The sequence below is a fragment of the Mycteria americana genome, chromosome 3 (genome assembly GCF_035582795.1).
Source record: "Mycteria americana isolate JAX WOST 10 ecotype Jacksonville Zoo and Gardens chromosome 3, USCA_MyAme_1.0, whole genome shotgun sequence".
NCBI lineage: Eukaryota > Metazoa > Chordata > Aves > Ciconiiformes > Ciconiidae > Mycteria > Mycteria americana.
In genome coordinates this window covers 85,961,241-85,980,146 of record NC_134367.1, presented here as the reverse complement: position 1 = coordinate 85,980,146, position 18,906 = coordinate 85,961,241, and the positions used below count along the sequence as shown (strand labels likewise).

At 35.5% G+C, this 18,906-nt stretch overlaps 1 protein-coding gene across 1 annotated transcript in view; it reads right to left on the bottom strand.

The window, feature by feature from the left end:
• Positions 1-18,906, bottom strand: part of RYR2 (ryanodine receptor 2) — a 334,723-nt gene that overhangs the window by 195,603 nt on the left and 120,214 nt on the right. Inside the window, exons 18-24 of the mRNA XM_075497176.1 lie at positions 16,965-17,083; positions 16,413-16,546; positions 13,400-13,641; positions 9,466-9,658; positions 7,456-7,672; positions 5,481-5,585; positions 1,181-1,284 (exon numbers count right to left, since the gene is read on the bottom strand). Coding sequence (XP_075353291.1) covers positions 1,181-1,284; positions 5,481-5,585; positions 7,456-7,672; positions 9,466-9,658; positions 13,400-13,641; positions 16,413-16,546; positions 16,965-17,083 — 1,114 coding nt within the window. The remainder of the gene's footprint in view (positions 1-1,180; positions 1,285-5,480; positions 5,586-7,455; positions 7,673-9,465; positions 9,659-13,399; positions 13,642-16,412; positions 16,547-16,964; positions 17,084-18,906) is intronic.

Genomic DNA, 18,906 nt, shown 5'->3' with positions numbered 1-18,906 from the left:
TCTCTAAATAATGCCAAAATATCCCTCCAGAAACTGTTTAATGATTAGGGTCATAAATATGTTTTTGTTGAGTAATTTACTTACTGTGAGAATGGTAGATCAGTAAATAGCGCAGAGAAGCTGACCAGAGAAGGACACTACGAGAAATTCTAGGAAGACTGTTCTACCTAGCTTTCCACTATGAGGACACATTCCTTTAATATAAGTGTAAACACAATATTGCACTATCAGTTTACATGGCAAATTTTTTTAATATTATAGTACAAGTATTCCCAGAAAAGTAATATCACATGCAGATAGTCATCCTTTGTTAACACTCCAAACAGAAAAAAGCAACTATATTTTAACAAGAAAAAAAAAAGAATAGATTTCAATGGATTGCAAATAGGAGTGACTGGAGAGCCACATATACCACTGGGCATTTATCAGTTTGAGAAGTATTTTAACACATTGGCTACATGCAATGCTACATATGGAAGAAATTACTTACACAATAGATTTTCAATGCATTCACAGCAAAGTAAGAAGTCACACTTGCTTGACTGACAAAGCTGAGATGAGGAATTGTATCCTTGTGAGCCAGACAACTAGATTACTTGAACCAACCTATTAACATCCCACTGAAATTTTCTAGCATTCCAACTGGATAGCATCCATGACATTCACACATCTAACCGCTCATCCACAAAAGGAGGGAATGCGTACTACTGTTTTGTGGCAATATGCACAGATTACACAGAAATAGCAGCAAGGCGTCCTGAAGCAAAGCCCATCATTAGTCACGTCCAAAAATAACTATTGATTGTCAAAGTGTGCTTTATTAATAAAGAAAATTAAAAGCAATTAAACTAAATTGAATTAAACCAAATAAGAAGCGAAGAGCTTTTTCAAAGCTTGGACCTATTTCTTTCCTCCAAACTAGATGAAAACTGCCTGAGTTGCCATTTCATAATCAGCCTTACCACAATAATTCTAAAATTCCATAGATATTAAAAAGAAAACTATCAAAGCTATTTGCAATGCCAAATACATAATTCCTTAATGTATCTCACTCCCTTATTTTCATATTATTACCCTCACCTACATGTCAGATTGTAATTCACATGTCAAATTATAATTCTGGGAACTGCAACTTCTTAGGAAATTCTCACTATAAGCTTCAAAAGTTCTAGCAACTTACTTCAGTGTTTCAAGTGACATTTGCAAGTTATAATTTCTTTCCTGCTCCGGCAATTTTGAGAACTCCACTAAGCATGGGTGTTGTCTCTTGTTGTCATCTCTAACCTGAAAAGACAGTAAAGAAATAAGTTTAATGTGTCTTAAAAACTAGAAGAAATTTAAAAACAGTCCAAACCACAAAGTACTTAAAGCTGATCCTGTCAGAATTACTCAAACTGAACAACACTTCAAAACAGAAACTATTCTGTATTCTCAGAGCAAGATCATTCTGTTCAAGGCAGAATTTGCATTTGCAAATAAACTTCAGATTTGCAGATCTCAAGTGGAATAAATGATAATTTGAACATTTCATTCTACAGATGTTCACAACAAATACGCAAAGTTCAAGAATAGTGCAATCTATGTTATGTTTTGACATGCAGCCATAAAATAACAACTCATCTTCAGCACCATGTTTGAAAAATTATGCATCCAGTTTGTATAAATATGTTGATATGAATAGTACTGAAATCCTTACTCTACGAAAGTAAAGATATAAAGGATAAATTTACTCTCTCTCTTAATTCAGAAAATGTTTGTTTCTTAATTATGTCCAGTAGTACACAAGCAGAATGCAACTGTTCAGCAGTCACAAATGACTGGAACATTAATTTACTTTCAGTGTAGTGACAAGAGTAATGAAGACGATAATTTACAAAATCCTACATTTTATAAACTTGAAAATTTGATCAAAAACTTTTTTAACATGCACTACTTTTGCACAGTTTTAGTCTAATACTGGTCATAACTAGGAAGGGCAACCTGAGAGCTGGGATAACTGAGCATTCTACTGCTCTCAGCTTTGCATCTTTATCATGCTAGAGCTCAGTCAACAAAACCTACAAAGATTACGTCTTGCTAGAAGGCTTGATAAAAAAACATTAGTTTGCAAATATTAACTAAAAGGTCCCAATGAAAGTGTTAACATTTGCTCAGTTGAGATTACATCTTTACCCCTATATTAAAACACTTTTGTGTCCATCTTTCAGGGACCATAAGCTCACCATTTATATTAATCTTTAAAGCTGCAGAGTGAAAGTTATTGGAAAATAACATTATTGACAACTTTTGATTAATCAGATAATTCTGCTGGAAAATGGAATGTTAACAGTTGAAGTTAAGAAGCCTAATTGTTATACTTTTTCCAAATCGATCTTTACTCATTTGATGAATATAGGATGGCTTTTAAATTATTTTAGCTGAAAAAAAAAGACCAAGGCAGGAATTCTCAGTGAAGTAGTACCATTGAACTGAGTATAATCTGTTCTCAACAGCTTGATCTGTTGTTCATATACAGAATCAGATTTGATGTTTAAAAAGGATAAGAAAGTCAGTAGCATATAAACTGGCATGAAATTTTTGACTTTCAGAAAAATAATCTATCACACTTAAACTGATTGCTTGCTCTGCATATTGCATCAAATAAAAGAGCTTTTCTTTGGATATTTTGTTGTAAATGTCTTAAAATGAAAAAGCTCTAGCATCATGGCAATAAATTCATATGCAGTATCTAAGATTACACTTAAATAAAATCATAATATTGGGATATAAACATTGTGTGTTACAGCAGGGGAAGGAAAAAACAGTCATCTGCAGACCATAACCTATTTACGTTTCTCTAATTTCGAGTCCTGGGTGTTAATTATACATGAGTATGCACAAAGTGACTATGAACATGGATCACTGATAGCTGAAATTTATTTTTTATTTATCGTCTTCTATTTTTGCCAGTTCTGTGTTTTCCTGTAACAATAACTAAACTGTAAATAAACTAGATTGAGTAGTAGTGTAATCTCATGAAAAAAATCTCACATTTCTCTATAACATTTCTGAGTAACATATTTTTGTGTTTTGATCTAAGCACATAATTATCAAACTGAACAGCAGTCATTTGTTTATGTTTTGGATTGAAAAATATTTACAGCCTCCAGGGGACATTTATCTTCATTTGATGAGATTAATGTTCTTTGGACAGGCAATTCAAGCAATTCAACTGTCAAGCTACTTGATCAAAATCATTAGCAGCTAAAATGAGAAATATCTTTTAGTGGACACTGAAAATGTTTATTTTCAGATTTCTTTCTAAGACCTATGGTAATCTGCATTAATAAAGATTCATTATAGTCCCCAGTAAGAAGGACTACTTTAGATCTGTGTACAGCTAATTTAAATCTTGGACACCAGGTGTTTTCCTCAGAGTTCCAATGTTAATTGAATTTCCCCTACTGACGCTCTTTTCACTCTACAGCTACAATGTATAATACTTCTATTATATATTCAACATATTTTGTAGGTTGCCTTCCTGCCCCCCCCTTTTTTTTCCTGAGCACAGTATAAAAATCTACTGCCTTGCAAATACCTTTTATAAGTAGCAGAACTCATGACACCTATCAATTCTTAATTTTTGTGGCTAGATTTAAATGTACAGTGAAGTTCAATAGAAACAAAGATATGCAGATGCATCTGATGATTTCAAGTTGGACACTTAAATACCACTCATATTCAGACTTATAACGAAGCCAGTTAACAAAAGTCCTTAATTTTGCTACATTAGCTTGTTATTTTACTTTATTACATGTATAAAATGCAGCAGTAATATTGCATGCAATACTGGGTATCACTTAGGTGACACTACACACAGATCTGATGAAACAGGTATGTAGGAGGGAATATAAAATGCAATCTACAGCAGATTTTTTGAATAATCTGGAGGGACATTTACATCTACAAATTCTCTGTCTTTTAGCCTTTAAACTTTTTAACTTGGTGAAAAAACACCAGTTTTTCAGAAAAGCTAGCTACTATATATAATGCATCTTGCTCTGAATTAAAAAGACCGAATCTAATTAAGATTAGAGCACTCATATGTGTGCATCTAAACCAGCTAATTTCTGTTTCAAGCCTTCCCTCAGTATTCAGTGACTGCAGTGCATCAATTCAGATAACTAGAATTGCCAACAGTGGCTTAAACCGATTAAATCATCTGTGAGAAAACAATATGATAAAGGAGTGAACCTCTGGAAGATGATCAGCATATACTTTCCCACATTCCCAAAGTGAGCACATCCAACCATAGAACACTAAAGCCAGAGAAAGCTGAATAACTTAAAAAATTTAGCACCTGGTTTCATTGTGAATATAACTACAACATTTATCACTGCTTAACTTGATACTTACTATATACTGTTTAAATTAAAATAGAGTTCAACTGTACAATTAGATTCTCGATGGTAAGTAATGGTACACTAAAAGTTCCTGCAGATTGCTTCACAGCTGGTATGATTATACCACAATTAAAATGTTTCAACACATTAATTTAACTGGGGTTTTGTGTTTGATTTGGCAGGAAAAGCAACAACAACAACAACAAAAATCTAGAGATCTTCTCTGTTAATCAAATCTTCTTAAGTACTGCTGTATGCTACACCAACTATAATACCTATGCCCAGTTACATCAAATCTGTAACCTGAACGCCTCAGAAGACCAAAATCTTTTTATTAACAAAAATAATACATATATGTTTCTATGCATGCATACATGCTTTTACATTTACATCTAGTATCTACAGTATGTTTCTCTATACTCTTCACAGCAATAGTTCTTCATAACCACCACCACTTGGGATCCAAATAACTAGCTTGTATAATTTTCTTATGATTGATTAAAAAAAAAAAATCTAATCAACGAAATAGACTGCGTTTTGTATCAAAGCCAGAAGCCACGTATTTTTTTTCTGTCATACTCCATGAAAAGTAGGAAAGAGATAAGAAAATAGTTATGTGGAGCACCTAATACAGACACAAGCCTGAAGAAGTGGAGAGAAAGAAGTAGCAAAGCAGATTTAATGGAATTTCCTGTAAGCAATACTTATTTTTCAAGAAAAATAAGTTTGGGATTTCTGAAAGAGTTATGTCAGTCAGTACATGTGAAGAGAACCAAGAATAACTGCTTTTATTGGCTTACTTCACCAGGCAACTAAACTTCTTGCCCCAAGAACAAACAGAAGGTGAAAAACCCACTATGTGCTTTCTGTGCTGGCAGTTAGACTGGCTGAAAATTTCAGCACCAAACAGCTTTAATAGCAGAATTGTGGTTCAGAAATACACAAGAACTGTTGGTTTCCACCTGCTTCTCATGGAAAGGGTCTAAAACTTTACTAATTTTAGAAGGATGGAAAAAATGCAGTCCCATTAGCCCACTGAAACCAATACGCTCAATAATACTACGTAATTAACAGAAAATTAAGTTGGAAGGTACATACTGGTCCATACTGCCAGCCAAGTTCAATCTTATTCATAACCCATAGTTCATGGATGTTCTCTGCTAATTTTTCTCTAATCCTTTCCAGGTGGGGAGGCAAAACAATCTAAAGAGACAAGAGAGAAAGAGGCTGTTATAAATAAGTTGCTTGACAGTGCCACTGAAACTTTCATAACAGACAAACTTTGTACAAACCAGATCTCTCAACTAAACCTAAACTATCACTCAGTTCTTACTGACTAAAGTAAGCAAGAATTCTTAGATCAACAGAAATACTTTAACCTATGCACTTACAAGTTCCAGAGTTTGACCAACAAGCGAAAACAGTTTTAAATCCAACACCTCCAAATGGCACAGAACACATTCCTGGCAGCTGGCTAGAAACTACTCAAACCAATACTATTTCTCAGCTTAAAATATGCTAAAAATCTCAACAACCAAGTAATGTTGTGAAAAACACTTCAGACAAATATAAACATTTGAGAACCGAACCCCATTAAACAACAACAACAAAAAAAATTAGATGATGATGACAGGTGAGAAGTGAAATCAGGACAGCACGTCACTCTACCTCCAGAATTTGAAATTAAGTCTGCTTTACCTCAAAAACCAGTGACCTCAAATATACAGTTGTCGTGGTTTAACCACAGCTGGCAACTAAGCCCCACACAGCCGCTCACTCACTCCCCCCCCGGTGGGACAGGGGAGAGAATCAGAAGAGTAAAAGTGAAATCACTTATGGGTTGAGATAAAGACAGTTTAATAGGTAAAGCAGAACCACGCATGCCAGCAAAGCAAAACAAGGAATTCATTCACTGCTTCCCATGGGCAGGCAGGTGTTCAGCCATCTCCAGGAAAGCAGGGCTCCATCACACGTAGCTGTTACTTGGGAAGACAAACGCCATCACTCCAAACATCCCCCCCTTCCTTCTTCTTCCCCAGCTTTATATGCTGAGCATGATGTCATACGGTATGGAATAGCCCTTTGGTCAGTTGGGGTCAGCTGTCCCAGCTGTGCCCCCTCCCAGCTTCTTGTGCACCCCCAGCCTACTTGCTGATGGGGGGGTAAAGTGAGAAACAGAAAAGGCCTTGATGCTGTGTAAACACTGCTCAGCAATAGTAAAATATTTCCCTGTTATCAACACAGTTTCCAGCACAAATTCAAAATATAGCCCCATACTAGCTACCGTGAAGAAAGTGAACCTACCCCAGCCAAAACCAGCACAACAGTGCTGTGAATCATGGTAATGTTACCCTAATTGTTGGTGTTACAGAGCAGTAATTACATGACACATGTAGAAGCTGTATTTAGCACATAATGGCAACAAACTAGCAGGTTTGTTCTTTTTTTTATGTGGTTTTTTTTCAGGAACAAATTCCTAAATATGGTAAAATCTGAGCACAGAGTACAAAAACTTGTATCATCTCAAGCTCTGGTCTAAAGCAAAATGAACTCTTGTTACCTGTGATCAGAGATGGAGCTCTTTGGTATGAAAGAATTACTAGTCTTTGTAACTATGTAAAAAAAAATGAAAACTATAAGTTCAATGCCTGCCATTTACTGCCCACAGTGACTCAAATGCCACTCTCAATGACCTGCAAGTCCAGTAAAGAATTAGGGTTGAAACTAGTCTAAAAGTCTTATCATAACGCAAAGTCTTCCGTGATTTTAACTAAACAGTAATAAAAACGCCTAGTAACAAAACAAGAAGTTCAAATATTCTTTTTTGCCTACTCTAATGTTAAGGGTAAATCATTCTTTATTATCGTGTTTGTGAACTGAAATATATGAAATTTCTAGTGAGCACTATCAGGACTTTATGCACCATTTTTCAGCTTCTCGCAATGGAACGTACCAACCAAATCCCAAGCAAAACAAGTTTGAGACAAGCTGCAAATTAAATCAAATGTGAAATAACTTAGGCCTATAATATGTGTGTTTAAAAAATGAAAATGCAGTCTTTCAGTTTCCATACCTGGCTAGTATCTACAGGAACTGGAGTGAAAGCTGCTTGTGACAGAGAGATGGTGGGACCCAGTAGGTCTCTTGTATAGCTACGATCCTGCTTGTACTCTCGGCTGTGCTCCACTTTCAGCTTCTCCTTCGGTAGGACAGCTTCAAAGCAAGGGGCATATCCAGGTGGAGGAAGGAACTTGAACTCTCCATGGCGACCTCCAAGCAAGAAACGTACCCTGTAAACACCAGAGTGACTTTAGATAACAGACACGTCTGGTGTCAAACCTAATCAGTTTGCAAGCCTAACAACTATTGAATGCTATTTAAAAAAAAAAAAAGGAAAAAAAAAATTCAATGTTGCAGCTTATTTGCATTGTTTACAGTTCAACTTTCTCTAACTAGTGCTGGAGTTTATGAAGTAGGAGGTGCAAAAAAACCATGGGGAAAGTAAACAATTCTTTCTTTTAGTTAATTTCCACTTACATAAAATTATTCTAAATCATGAGACCAAAAGAGAAGACAGAGAGAGAGAGAGAGAGAATAATCAGTTTACTTAACACACCTATGAAGTAAGCAGCAGCCTTTCAAGTCTCAGAAGGCAGAGATTATAACCCAGAGCAACCAATTAACCACCTCTGAACTCTCTCCATTGAGGAGTTCTCCATTCTCTCTCATTTGAGAAATGACCTTGAAAACTCCATGGAATACAGTTCTTTCTTTTCTCTCACAGAACACTAAATGCTTAGGACAGAACACAAAAAACTCCCATATTTTCTTCCCTAACACATATCGTTGTCGTGTTAGTAGAAACCTAGGGGAAAGCATTCTTTTATTCATTACTAAACAGTGAATTTGTCATGGTTTTTTGTTACTGAAAAATTCAGTGAATGAGGTGATCATGAAGTAGCAATGACATAATACTGAAAAAATCTTCCCAGAACGTTGCCATCCCAAAGGAACCAAAAAAACACACAAAAAACTAGCCTTACCACAGAATCATTTTGTCTCTTCTCTATTTACTGAGTATCTTATAAGATTTTTGGCAATGCTATACCAGAACACTCTCCAAAAACACACTCAGCACACTAATAATATCTGTCAAATATTTCTCTCATGATGGAGATAAAGCATGCAGGTTTATAGTTTTGCATTTCATAGCATGCATGTCTGTAATTTTACCACATTGTATCTCCCATATTATCCAAGGCAAAGTCTAAAGTGCATTTTGCATCTGGAATGAGAGGCTGGTATGCCCACTGTGTGATGGCTCTTAGCTTCTGTAGTATTCACCACAGTCTGTGAATGATCCCTCACAGAGCATTGCTCTGTCTCCAACAGAAATCAGCTTTCAGCCTTTACCTTTGCCAGTCCTGCTAAAGTTGGTCCCCCCGCTGGAACATCACACAGTCTTTTTTACTATTATAGTCTCAAACTATTCAATACATGGAAGCAGAAGTCTGGCACCTCAAGTGTGACTTGAAATTTTATAGAAAATGAGTACAGCAACCAGAATACAGATCGACTGAATTTATATTAACTCATCCTGCTGAAAAGAAAGTGTACCGCCACCATGTCTTAAGTAAGCGTAGATAATGCATCTTCAAATAATAGTTACTACCTCATAACAAGTGAGTCAGGGCAAATATATCTTTAATATCAAAGACTGGTGTTTTTCTTCCCGTATACTTAAAATGCTGTCCTGGAGTGAATGTGTAGCAATGGGTCAGCTAAGAAATGATAAAGAAGCTGTTTCTAAGGTCTATCTGCAAACCACCTGAATACACTGGCGAGCTGAAAAACAACAGATGCGCTATCTCTTCAGGACTCCTTTGTAGCTCTCACTATCCAAGAACTGGAACTGTGCCAAAGAAGCAGATGTCAGAAAGGGAAATGAGAGCAAGGACAGTCAGGAAAATATTCAGCATATTCACATATACAGAAAAAAAAAAAAGACGGGGGGGGGGGTGGGGGGTGGACACACGGACGGGACACAGGACCAAACAAAAAAACCACTACATGCAATGCTAACTTTATTCCTGCAGAGAAGCTGACAACTGGGAAGAAGAGGCCATCTATGTTGAAATTCTCAAACATTCCTTGAACTGGCTGACCATTTATCCTGAAAGAGATGCTGGGGGCACTCAGGTCCAAACAGCAGCTAATAACATCATCAGTTCTTAATAGATGTTGGTTGGGAGAATTTACTGTTCGTGCTACACAACCTATGGAAGTAAAGGAGACACATTTAGTAAACCTTCTGAAAATCATACGGGTTTTCACAGCAGCCTAAAAAAAAGAGAAACAGCAATAGAACACAAACACGTTAATACACAAATATCTAACCTATAACATCCAAGACCTGATTTTAAACTTGCAATGTAGGGAACAGAAACATACAATTGTATCTACAAAGCTATTTTAATCATAAATAATACAATTAAATTACATTTGATATAAGTGAAATTAATTACTGATACCCATATAAACAGTCAAAACCAAGAAAACTAAATTTTATTCCTCACAGTAGTAGAAGTGCAAATTGAAAAACAACCATTAGTATCTAATACAAAACCTAGTATACTTTACTAAAGAATGCTTCATTATTCAAGATAAGGACAAGTATTGTACTTCAAATTATTTAGGAAAAGTAAGGTACTTCCTGTTATTAAGAGCCACATCACAGTACCCTTGCAAACTTGTATAAGATGATACTACTCCGTCTCATAATCAAACCACAAACCAGCATTTTTTTCTGGCATATACAAAGCCAGCAGCAATTTTGAGGCACATATATTCAGTAATATATGTATTTTTCTTTAATAAGTTTTGTATGAATTCTAAAGGATCATTCTCTCTTGCATCAAATTACATTTACACAAGCACACCTGCTTCCCAAGAGAAATAACCTATAGAATACGCAAATAGGAAATGACTGTTTCTCAAGTTTACTGCCATCTACAACAGAAAATTTATGAAAAGCATGACAGTTCTATGAAAATATCTCTAGACATGTCTTCCAAAAATTTGATCTGCAATGTCTGCAAGAGATAAACCATAATGCATATTAAGAACAGAGCACTAGCTTTTTAACTATGCTGTCCAACTTCTGTAAACATGAAGGACTTAACTAAAAGCACTGTATTTCCAAGATGAAGATAGCATATGTTTTTAACAGCAGCAAAAATAATAAAAGAAAAATCTCAGTAATTCTTCTGCAGATAAATTTTCATACACACACCACCACCACCCCCCCCCCAAGGAAAAGTAAAAAGCAACACTTCTGACACTCTACATAGGGAAAATGACTTCATGATACTGCCACATAATCTGCAGACTGTAGGACAGATACTCTTCTGCAATCTGCCCCTCTTGATAGGACAGTCAGCAATATAGTGGGGGAAAAAAAAAAAAGTTTTCAGATGCTCTGCTCCCTCACACCCTTTCAAGACAGTATGTCAGCTCAGTTGCTGTAAGAGTAGTCAGTTCCATGAGCAAAGACAGGGGGATGACATGGAGCAATACTAAGGCCCCCTCACAAATCAAAAAATCTATAGGAAACACTGCTGAGAAACAGAGTAGCAGTCACAGCATAAGGAATGGCCTGCAAGGAAACTACCTTCTACCAGCTCTGCATCCCCAAACTCACAGAGCACAGTAGAGAATAGCAGAGAAAAACATCACAACAGCTGAGAGTTACTTTCAAATAAATCACAGAAAGAGACAACTATTTAATAGCAGGAATAACTATTACATAGCTATCAATGAAGAGTGGATACTTCATCTCCTTAAGGCATACTGTGTGAGACTAGATGCCTTTTTAGACGTTAAAATTTAGCCAAATATAGGTTATTCGGATCAATGCAGGGCCGACTGTTAACAGAAATAGGTACTGGTCTTTGATGAACACATAGTCAGACCAAATGATCTAAGTGCCTTTTCTGGCCTTAGGCTTTAAAAATCCATGAGTTCCACTTCTCCATATTAGAGAAGTAATTGCAGGACTGAAGAAACAAATGTAAATTAAATGTGATTCTGGTAAAGGCTTGGTCCAGAACAGAAACTCAGGGGTAGAAATTATTGTTGCTATTCATTACTGCAGTAAATGCTTCATGCTCAGAAGATTATTTTAAAAGTGTCATTGCAGAGACTTACCAAGATGCAGCCTGGGATTGCGGAAGAAGAAAGGCCATGATTTTCAATATTCAACTACTTAAACTCCTTCCAAGTTGCAGAGCTATGTGTTACGTGAGAATGTCAATGAAGACAGAAATCTTTTCAAATCTACCAGCCACATCCACAACAGAGATTAATATACAAAAATTGCATATACAAAGGTGGTCTGACTTTAACTGAGCTGGATTATTGACTTGAGAACTACAAACAATTGTTCATTTCTTCTTTTGTGACATTTCTGATTAAAAAGTTTCCGGTGGGTAGAAAAATAATTTTGATTTTCAGTAATCTTTTGTTTCCTCCCTAAAAGGGAGCCTAACTACAAAAGTTATTTCAGTTGGCTCATTGTTTTCTGGTTCTTCTGTAATAATACATTACCTGACAAACTCAGTTATGACACAGCTTTAATTACACCATTAATTATGCATCATTGTTCCAAAGTAATTCTCACTATACACGAGAGGCGAAGTGGCAGCTACTTTCCTAAGATGCCACTCCAGTAGATATGTTATTACTTAATGATACAATCCATTGCTATTTTGATTGGAGTAGTCTTTTGAAATGTAAAACTGTAGTCTTTTCCAGGTATCAAGCCACAGTGCCTCAAAACTTCAAAGACCTTGAATGATACATAGAGCTGACTCACTAAAATGTCTCTCTTGTCTGCTAAGGAGCTTTAGAAAACTTGCTCATATCTTCATAGCGGCAAGAATTACCAATCCAATGAGCCTAACCCAGTTTCCAGTCAGTTCTAGAGTTCATCACTGCCCAATAATCTTTCAAAATCAAAGGAAAAAATTTTTCCTCAACAAGGTGAAACCACAGTAGAAACTTTTTTCAAGAAGTTTAGGACTGTCCATGTGTAGGACTACCCATTCCAAATGATAGCTGGGAATATTTTCACAAAAGTTAAATTATGTGAAAAAGATTAAGAAAAAGAAAACAAGCTTTCTTTCTCATTATTCTGATTTTGCTGAGCTAACCCAGTTTGAAGAGAGAATAAGATATTTGCAGAATCAACAGTAAATACAAGTACCTTAGATACTCAGTTCTGCTTCCTTTAACACTAAAATTTGCATACAGAAATTACTATTAACGAATAGATCCAAGCTGGGCCAATAACATTTTAAAGATGAATACCTGACCAAACACACCATATGCAAGCTAGGAATATGATTCTGCAAGTCTTGCAATAAACAGTCAGTCTCAATGTATGTAAATAAAATGTCACTACTACAGAAAAATACCTAGTTTTAAAATGTATGGCAAAAAGCATACTTAAAAATTTCCTTCACCTCTAAAGTATTTCTAAACTTCTAAACTAAAGTTCCATATTAAAAATCTGTTTAAAAAAAAAAAAAGAAAGAAAAAAGAGAGTCCTGTGAATTAAATCTCTCAGGCTGTTCTTACACGATCATACAGGAATTACAAATCCAGATGACTGTTTGTCAGACTTCATTTTTTGCACCTTTGAAGTTTTAAATAAAATCTTTATAGTTACTATGAAAAAACCCCCCAAAATAATTCCCAGGATGAAACATAAATTATTATTCTATCTGCATTACTTTGTATAAAACAATTTTTTCAATATGCAATGTCAACTTAAAACATATTCTGATATAGGGTACTGTTTCTGTATATTCCTAGTGTCAACTGAAACATCTGATTCACTTAGCTGCTGTTGAAAACAAATTCAGTGGAAATGCAAACAACGTCCTAAACGTTGTTTAAAACCTTCTGTTTAAAAAGCAAACAAACAAAAACCCAAACAAAGAAAAAAAGGAGAATACCTGACCACAGATGCAGACCATCAAAGCCATAGGAATACAAGTCATCACCAACACCATTTCCTCCCCATTCTGCTCCTCCTCCTGGATACGGTGAGTAGCCCTCTGTTGAAGCCCAGCCCACTCGTAGATGAGTTGATTCTGCGGTCACAAAGGGCTCTAGATGATCCACCATAAGTTCATAGTACCATTTTCTGTATTGGGCAGAGCCTTCACTAATCCCCAAGAAGATGTTGGGTCGCATGCTTAAACAGAAAGAATAAAAGTGGTTATTAAAAACTTATCTCACGAATACAATGAACTACTGCAGACTTTTCATTAAACTCAAATGTCATTATTGTTTTGTGTGATTAAAACAATAGAAGTAATTTTATTTATTTATTTATTCTGGTGAAAAATTCTCTAAACAGTTAAAGTAAAAAAGTGTTTGTTTCAATTACTGAAACAGTATTCTCACTCAGATACCAATAGTATTTTATGTGTTTGAACATTTAATAGATGTTAAATCCTACAAAATTGACACCTATTCACCAGTTACCAGTAGCAATGTAGTAAGTACACGCTGCAGGTTTAATTTTACATAGCAAACTGCATCCTATAACACTGATTATCCATTCAAGAGAATAATATTTACAAAGATACAAAAGTAAAGTGTTTCAAAATTCTATTTCAAAATTCTCTTGTACCTCTTCCTTCCTTATTCCAAGTTTTGTGTAACTCAGTAATTTGCAGTGGTTGTGCCCATCCTTAATATCAGTGTGATGTTCCTACTGCTGATAATTTTAAAGTACTTCACAAGCATACTTGAAAGGCAAAACTGTTACTGTGCTTATTCAATATCTAGTTAAATAGCAATATGTAGAGTCATACATCTAAAGGTCATGAAGGAAAAAAAAGGAAAGAAAACGATGCTTTTCTAATCTGACTTTTGGGATAAGACTGAATCTAGAATCTCATCCCAAAAAATCTGTCTCCAGAGAATCATTACTGTGTCAGCTTTGTATTAAGAAAGCCATCCAATCTTGAATTAAAGCTGTAGAGTACAGAAGTATCCAAAATCAATGCTAGGTATGTTTCCTCAGGGGTTGGTTACCCATATTGCAAAAAATATTTTAGACTTCTAGGCTGAATGTATCTAGTTTTCACATCCCTCCACTGGATTGGGTTACAACTTCTATAAATATTTTCTTTCTACATATAAGCTGCCTATTTAACAAAAATGTAGCTCTAAGCCAGCCCCAGCTCACAGTATGCCTTCTGGTGCAGGGAATGCAGGGGGAGGAAGAAGGGTTGATATGGGCTGTTAAATACAAGTCAGTGTAAAAGCAGACTTTACTGATCTGATTGCTTATAAAATAACTTTTTTTATCACAGAAGACTAATACACTTTCCTTCTATAAGTATACGGGGTGTCTTTTGCCAAAAGGTCAAGTATAGATACTCTTCACTTTGTTACAAGTCAAACATTTAATCTCCTTAAAAATATAAACAAAACCTGTTTGACAAAAGCTATATTCCAGAAAAGTCAAATCACTTGTAAGTTATTGGCAAGATCACCAACTGAATCTTTTCTGCCTGAACACAGTATCAGCTTTAGTATGCCTTTGTCCAGACTCCACAATTTAATCAACCTAATTGTCCAACTTACTCCTTTTAAATAGATGTTTGTGAATAGAATTTTCCAGTCCCCTGGAAAAGTATGTTAAACAGTAATATCTTAGAAAGTTCCTTTGCCAATTATTTTTGGTGCGAGGTATGCAAGTCTCAGTCTGTCACTAAAAGTTTTCAATGTTTCATTGGTCTTTCCCATTTTTGAAAAAATAATTTTTTTCCTTATAACTGCAAGAATATGAATATTCTCATTCACAACTTCCTAATGCAGAGCAAAAATACGCATTAACTACATTTGCTTTGTCTACAGCCATATTTGGGAAAGACAGCTCTGCCTTCCCTGTACAGGATCCAAAGTCAGCTCAGAATCTCAATCAGACCCCATACATTTAAAATTTCTTCTCTGCATTAACAACAGAAGTTTTCATTAGTGATTTTAGCTTATCAGTTGTTCAAATTTATTGCTGACATGGAATGATTTCGCATTACACCATCTTTCCATGTGTTTTGTATGTTGCTGTGTTATTGGATGTGTTGGGGCAAGTCAAGTCACATGTGGTTATGAAAAATATGAGTGAACGTATTAGCTATAAAATTGTCAAGTTCATTTCACCTTTAGACTAGAATTTATTTTTACTTGAAAAGGCCTCCTTATAATATACAGTTGTGGAATTTTTATGTTTTTCAGCATCTAATAAATCCTATGAACTCTGAATTATAAGTACTATTTCTATGTTTCAACTTTCATTCTCACTTAATGATTGAGACTTTTTAAAATAGACATAAGTTTGAGACAGAGGAAGATCCCACAAATCTTCACTTAAAGCCAAATCCTTCTGTCTCGGCATAAATTCAAACTCTGGTTAAACATTTACTTTGTAAATATTACTTTGCTAGTGTAAGATGTTACTAGCTTCATCTTGTTAATGTCTGCTGGAAGGTACCTTCTCCAACTCTGCCAGTGGAAGGCAGAGTGAGGGCACTCCCTAAATATCCCAGACAAAATCAACGATATTAGTTTAAGAAACTGGTGAAGGTGTTTGGCACTAAGTTCTTGATTTTGACCAAAGGTGATCAGGAAATCCTCACAAGATCACAAACGTAAAGGAAATCACAGGACACTGGCTGACAATACTTTGAAAGCACAGCTAGATCTAGACAAGAATCTTTACAAGTGACTCTACAGTTTCACAGACTTAAAGCAGTTTTGAGCAGCTTTAGCTTGCAACAGCTCTCTCTGACCCATGTTTTCATTCTAATCAATATTGCAAAGAGTATTTAAAGTTCTAGTAAGAATAACAAAAGTTTTGGAAGTAAAACAGGTCTTCTGTAGCGACTATTTCTTTTAACCACAAGTTTTATTCTGCTTTCTTCATAGACAGAGATTTTTTCTTTTTCTTTTTACCTGCTCACATGGTTGACGAGTCTTGTCTGTAAGAGCAGATCTCTTCCTGGCAGGAGATTATCACAGATTAGATGTTGATTAGACCGCACAGCTACTCCATGACAAACACAGAGAGAACACAAAACATCCAAAACCTGAAAAAAAATAGATTCTTTTCATCTTAAATATTTTTTCATGCTAAAGAGTTCATAATCGCTATGAGTTACTTCAGGCAATATAGTGCTATATACGTTGTTACTGGAAGATATGTAAGGGTATGTAATTGATCCAACACAGTAGTTTTATTTTACAACAATTCTGAAATTCTCCCAGCAATATTAAGACATATTCTTCCCACTTCCCTTGAGATTTAGTGTGCATCAATGTTTTCATCAAAAAGAAGATAACATTCCCCTTTGCTTCTTCAAGTTGCTCATATGCCCTTTAGGAAAAGTTTCATCCCTAATTATGAACACAATATTAAAGTATTTGAAATCTAATTTCTACACAGAACAACATGCTTGCTTTGTTCACAAATGTTCACCTAAATATACTTGCCTCTTCTTTGCCTACCTTATGGTTTCTTCCATGTTTGTCCAAAAGACAGATGATTGATTTAATATGTCCTTCCTTAATAATGTTTAGAGCTTCTGGGCTTTCCACCAACACACAGTGTAAAACCTCTAGAATTCCTGGGAAAAAAAAAGAAAAAATATTTATTCAAAGTGCATATAAAATCATAACTGCATATAATATCTCCTAATACATTGCTCAGCAACATGGAATAGTTTCAAAAATCATTGTATATGATAAACAAAACCAAAATAGGATTGGTGTTGTACTTCTAGATTTCCCAAAATAAGTCAACGTAGTAAAAATCAGAAAGGACAGGAAAAAACCTGCAAATTAATTTGAAATTTTAATAACAAATATGTGATGAACAACACCCACAATATTGGTTTTCAGTGGCTCCAAAAGGTGAAGACTTCACACGACATACACATTATATACATAAAATATGCCCTCCATATTTACAGTTTTCCATTTCTTCCCTTAGAAAACCACATGAACCACTAATGGAATCATATACGTCTGAATTAGATAGCAGTGGTAAATTCCCAGTCTACTGGCCCACTGTTTATAATTTTCTCTGTGTATGTAACAGCTATACTGGGAGCCACAGCGATGTTCTTAAAAGAGCAAACAAATAGAAACTAGCATGAAACTAAGATGTGCAAGGAAGTAAAAACCACTAAATCTCCAGTGGCCCCTCAGTTAAATGCAATTCCAATCCCAATAAAGCAGCAGTCATTGCCATCAAGAATCACTAGCCTTAAAATGGTTCCCTGCAAGGGGGCAGTAAAACAGGCTCCCATGTGTACTGGATCAAGTCACCACTTGCTTTGGGATCTTCCACATTTGGCAAAGACAAGTATTATGCGTGTGGTTCATCATCATCAGTTGCTCCAGTTGTTGCCACAATGAGAAAAGTCAGAGCACTGAGGGAAAGCTGAGAAGCAGTCTTAAACCTGGAGATATGCAATTCCTATTTGCCCTGTACGTCTCTCATTCTGTCTTCATCCATGTATTCAAGCCATGGTTCCAAACACTCAGCTTAACCCTTGCAAAGCAAGGTCCATAGCGTGAGTCTTCTCTTCTTTGCCACACTCTTTTACTGAAAGAAAGATGTAGCAAGTAAACTCCCCTTGGTGTGAGGAAAAAATATTCATCAGAAAAAAATGCTCTCTCAGTAAGAGCACTCTGGTCTTTCTTTGATCCTAGTAAGGAAGAGATCATTAGTCGCTACAGTTGAGTAAGACTAGGGTCAGCTAAGAAAAAAAGTTCCAAACAGCTACTAACTGAACAGAGGTTTCATTGGACCAGGCTGCCCAGGGAAGTGGTGAAGTCACCATCCCTGGAGGTATTTAAAAGACGTGTAGATGTGGTGCTTAGGGACATGGTTTAGTGGTGGACTTGGTAGTGTTAGGTTTACGGTTGGACTCGATGATCTTAAAGGTCTTTTCCAACCTATACGGTTCTATGATCTTATGACACAGAAATATTAGATTTGGAACAGTCTTTATGCTGAGCTGCTGCCTCCCTCTCACCTTAACATTCCAGACTGGACCTAAAGCTTACAGAAGGGAACAAGTGCTTTTCTGTTAGATTCCACTGGTTTTGAATAAACCACTGAAAAAAAAATGTGTATCATAAATAAATGACAGCTAATATTTAACAATTTAAATATTGTGGTTCATCTACATAAGTGTCCTCAGTATGCATCTGAGATTCTCTGAATTTGTAAACAATAAAAACAAGCTTTTCGATTTGTAAATAATTTAAAAAATTAGAAATGCAAATTTAAGGAAAAAGAACATGTATTTTGATTTATAGGGGGAATTTTTTTTACACATACGCAACTCCTTTTGTTTTTTTTTTAAATAATTCCTGAGTAACAACACAGTCTGGAACATTATAACTAACTGATTATAAAGCCTCTCACAAACCAAAAATT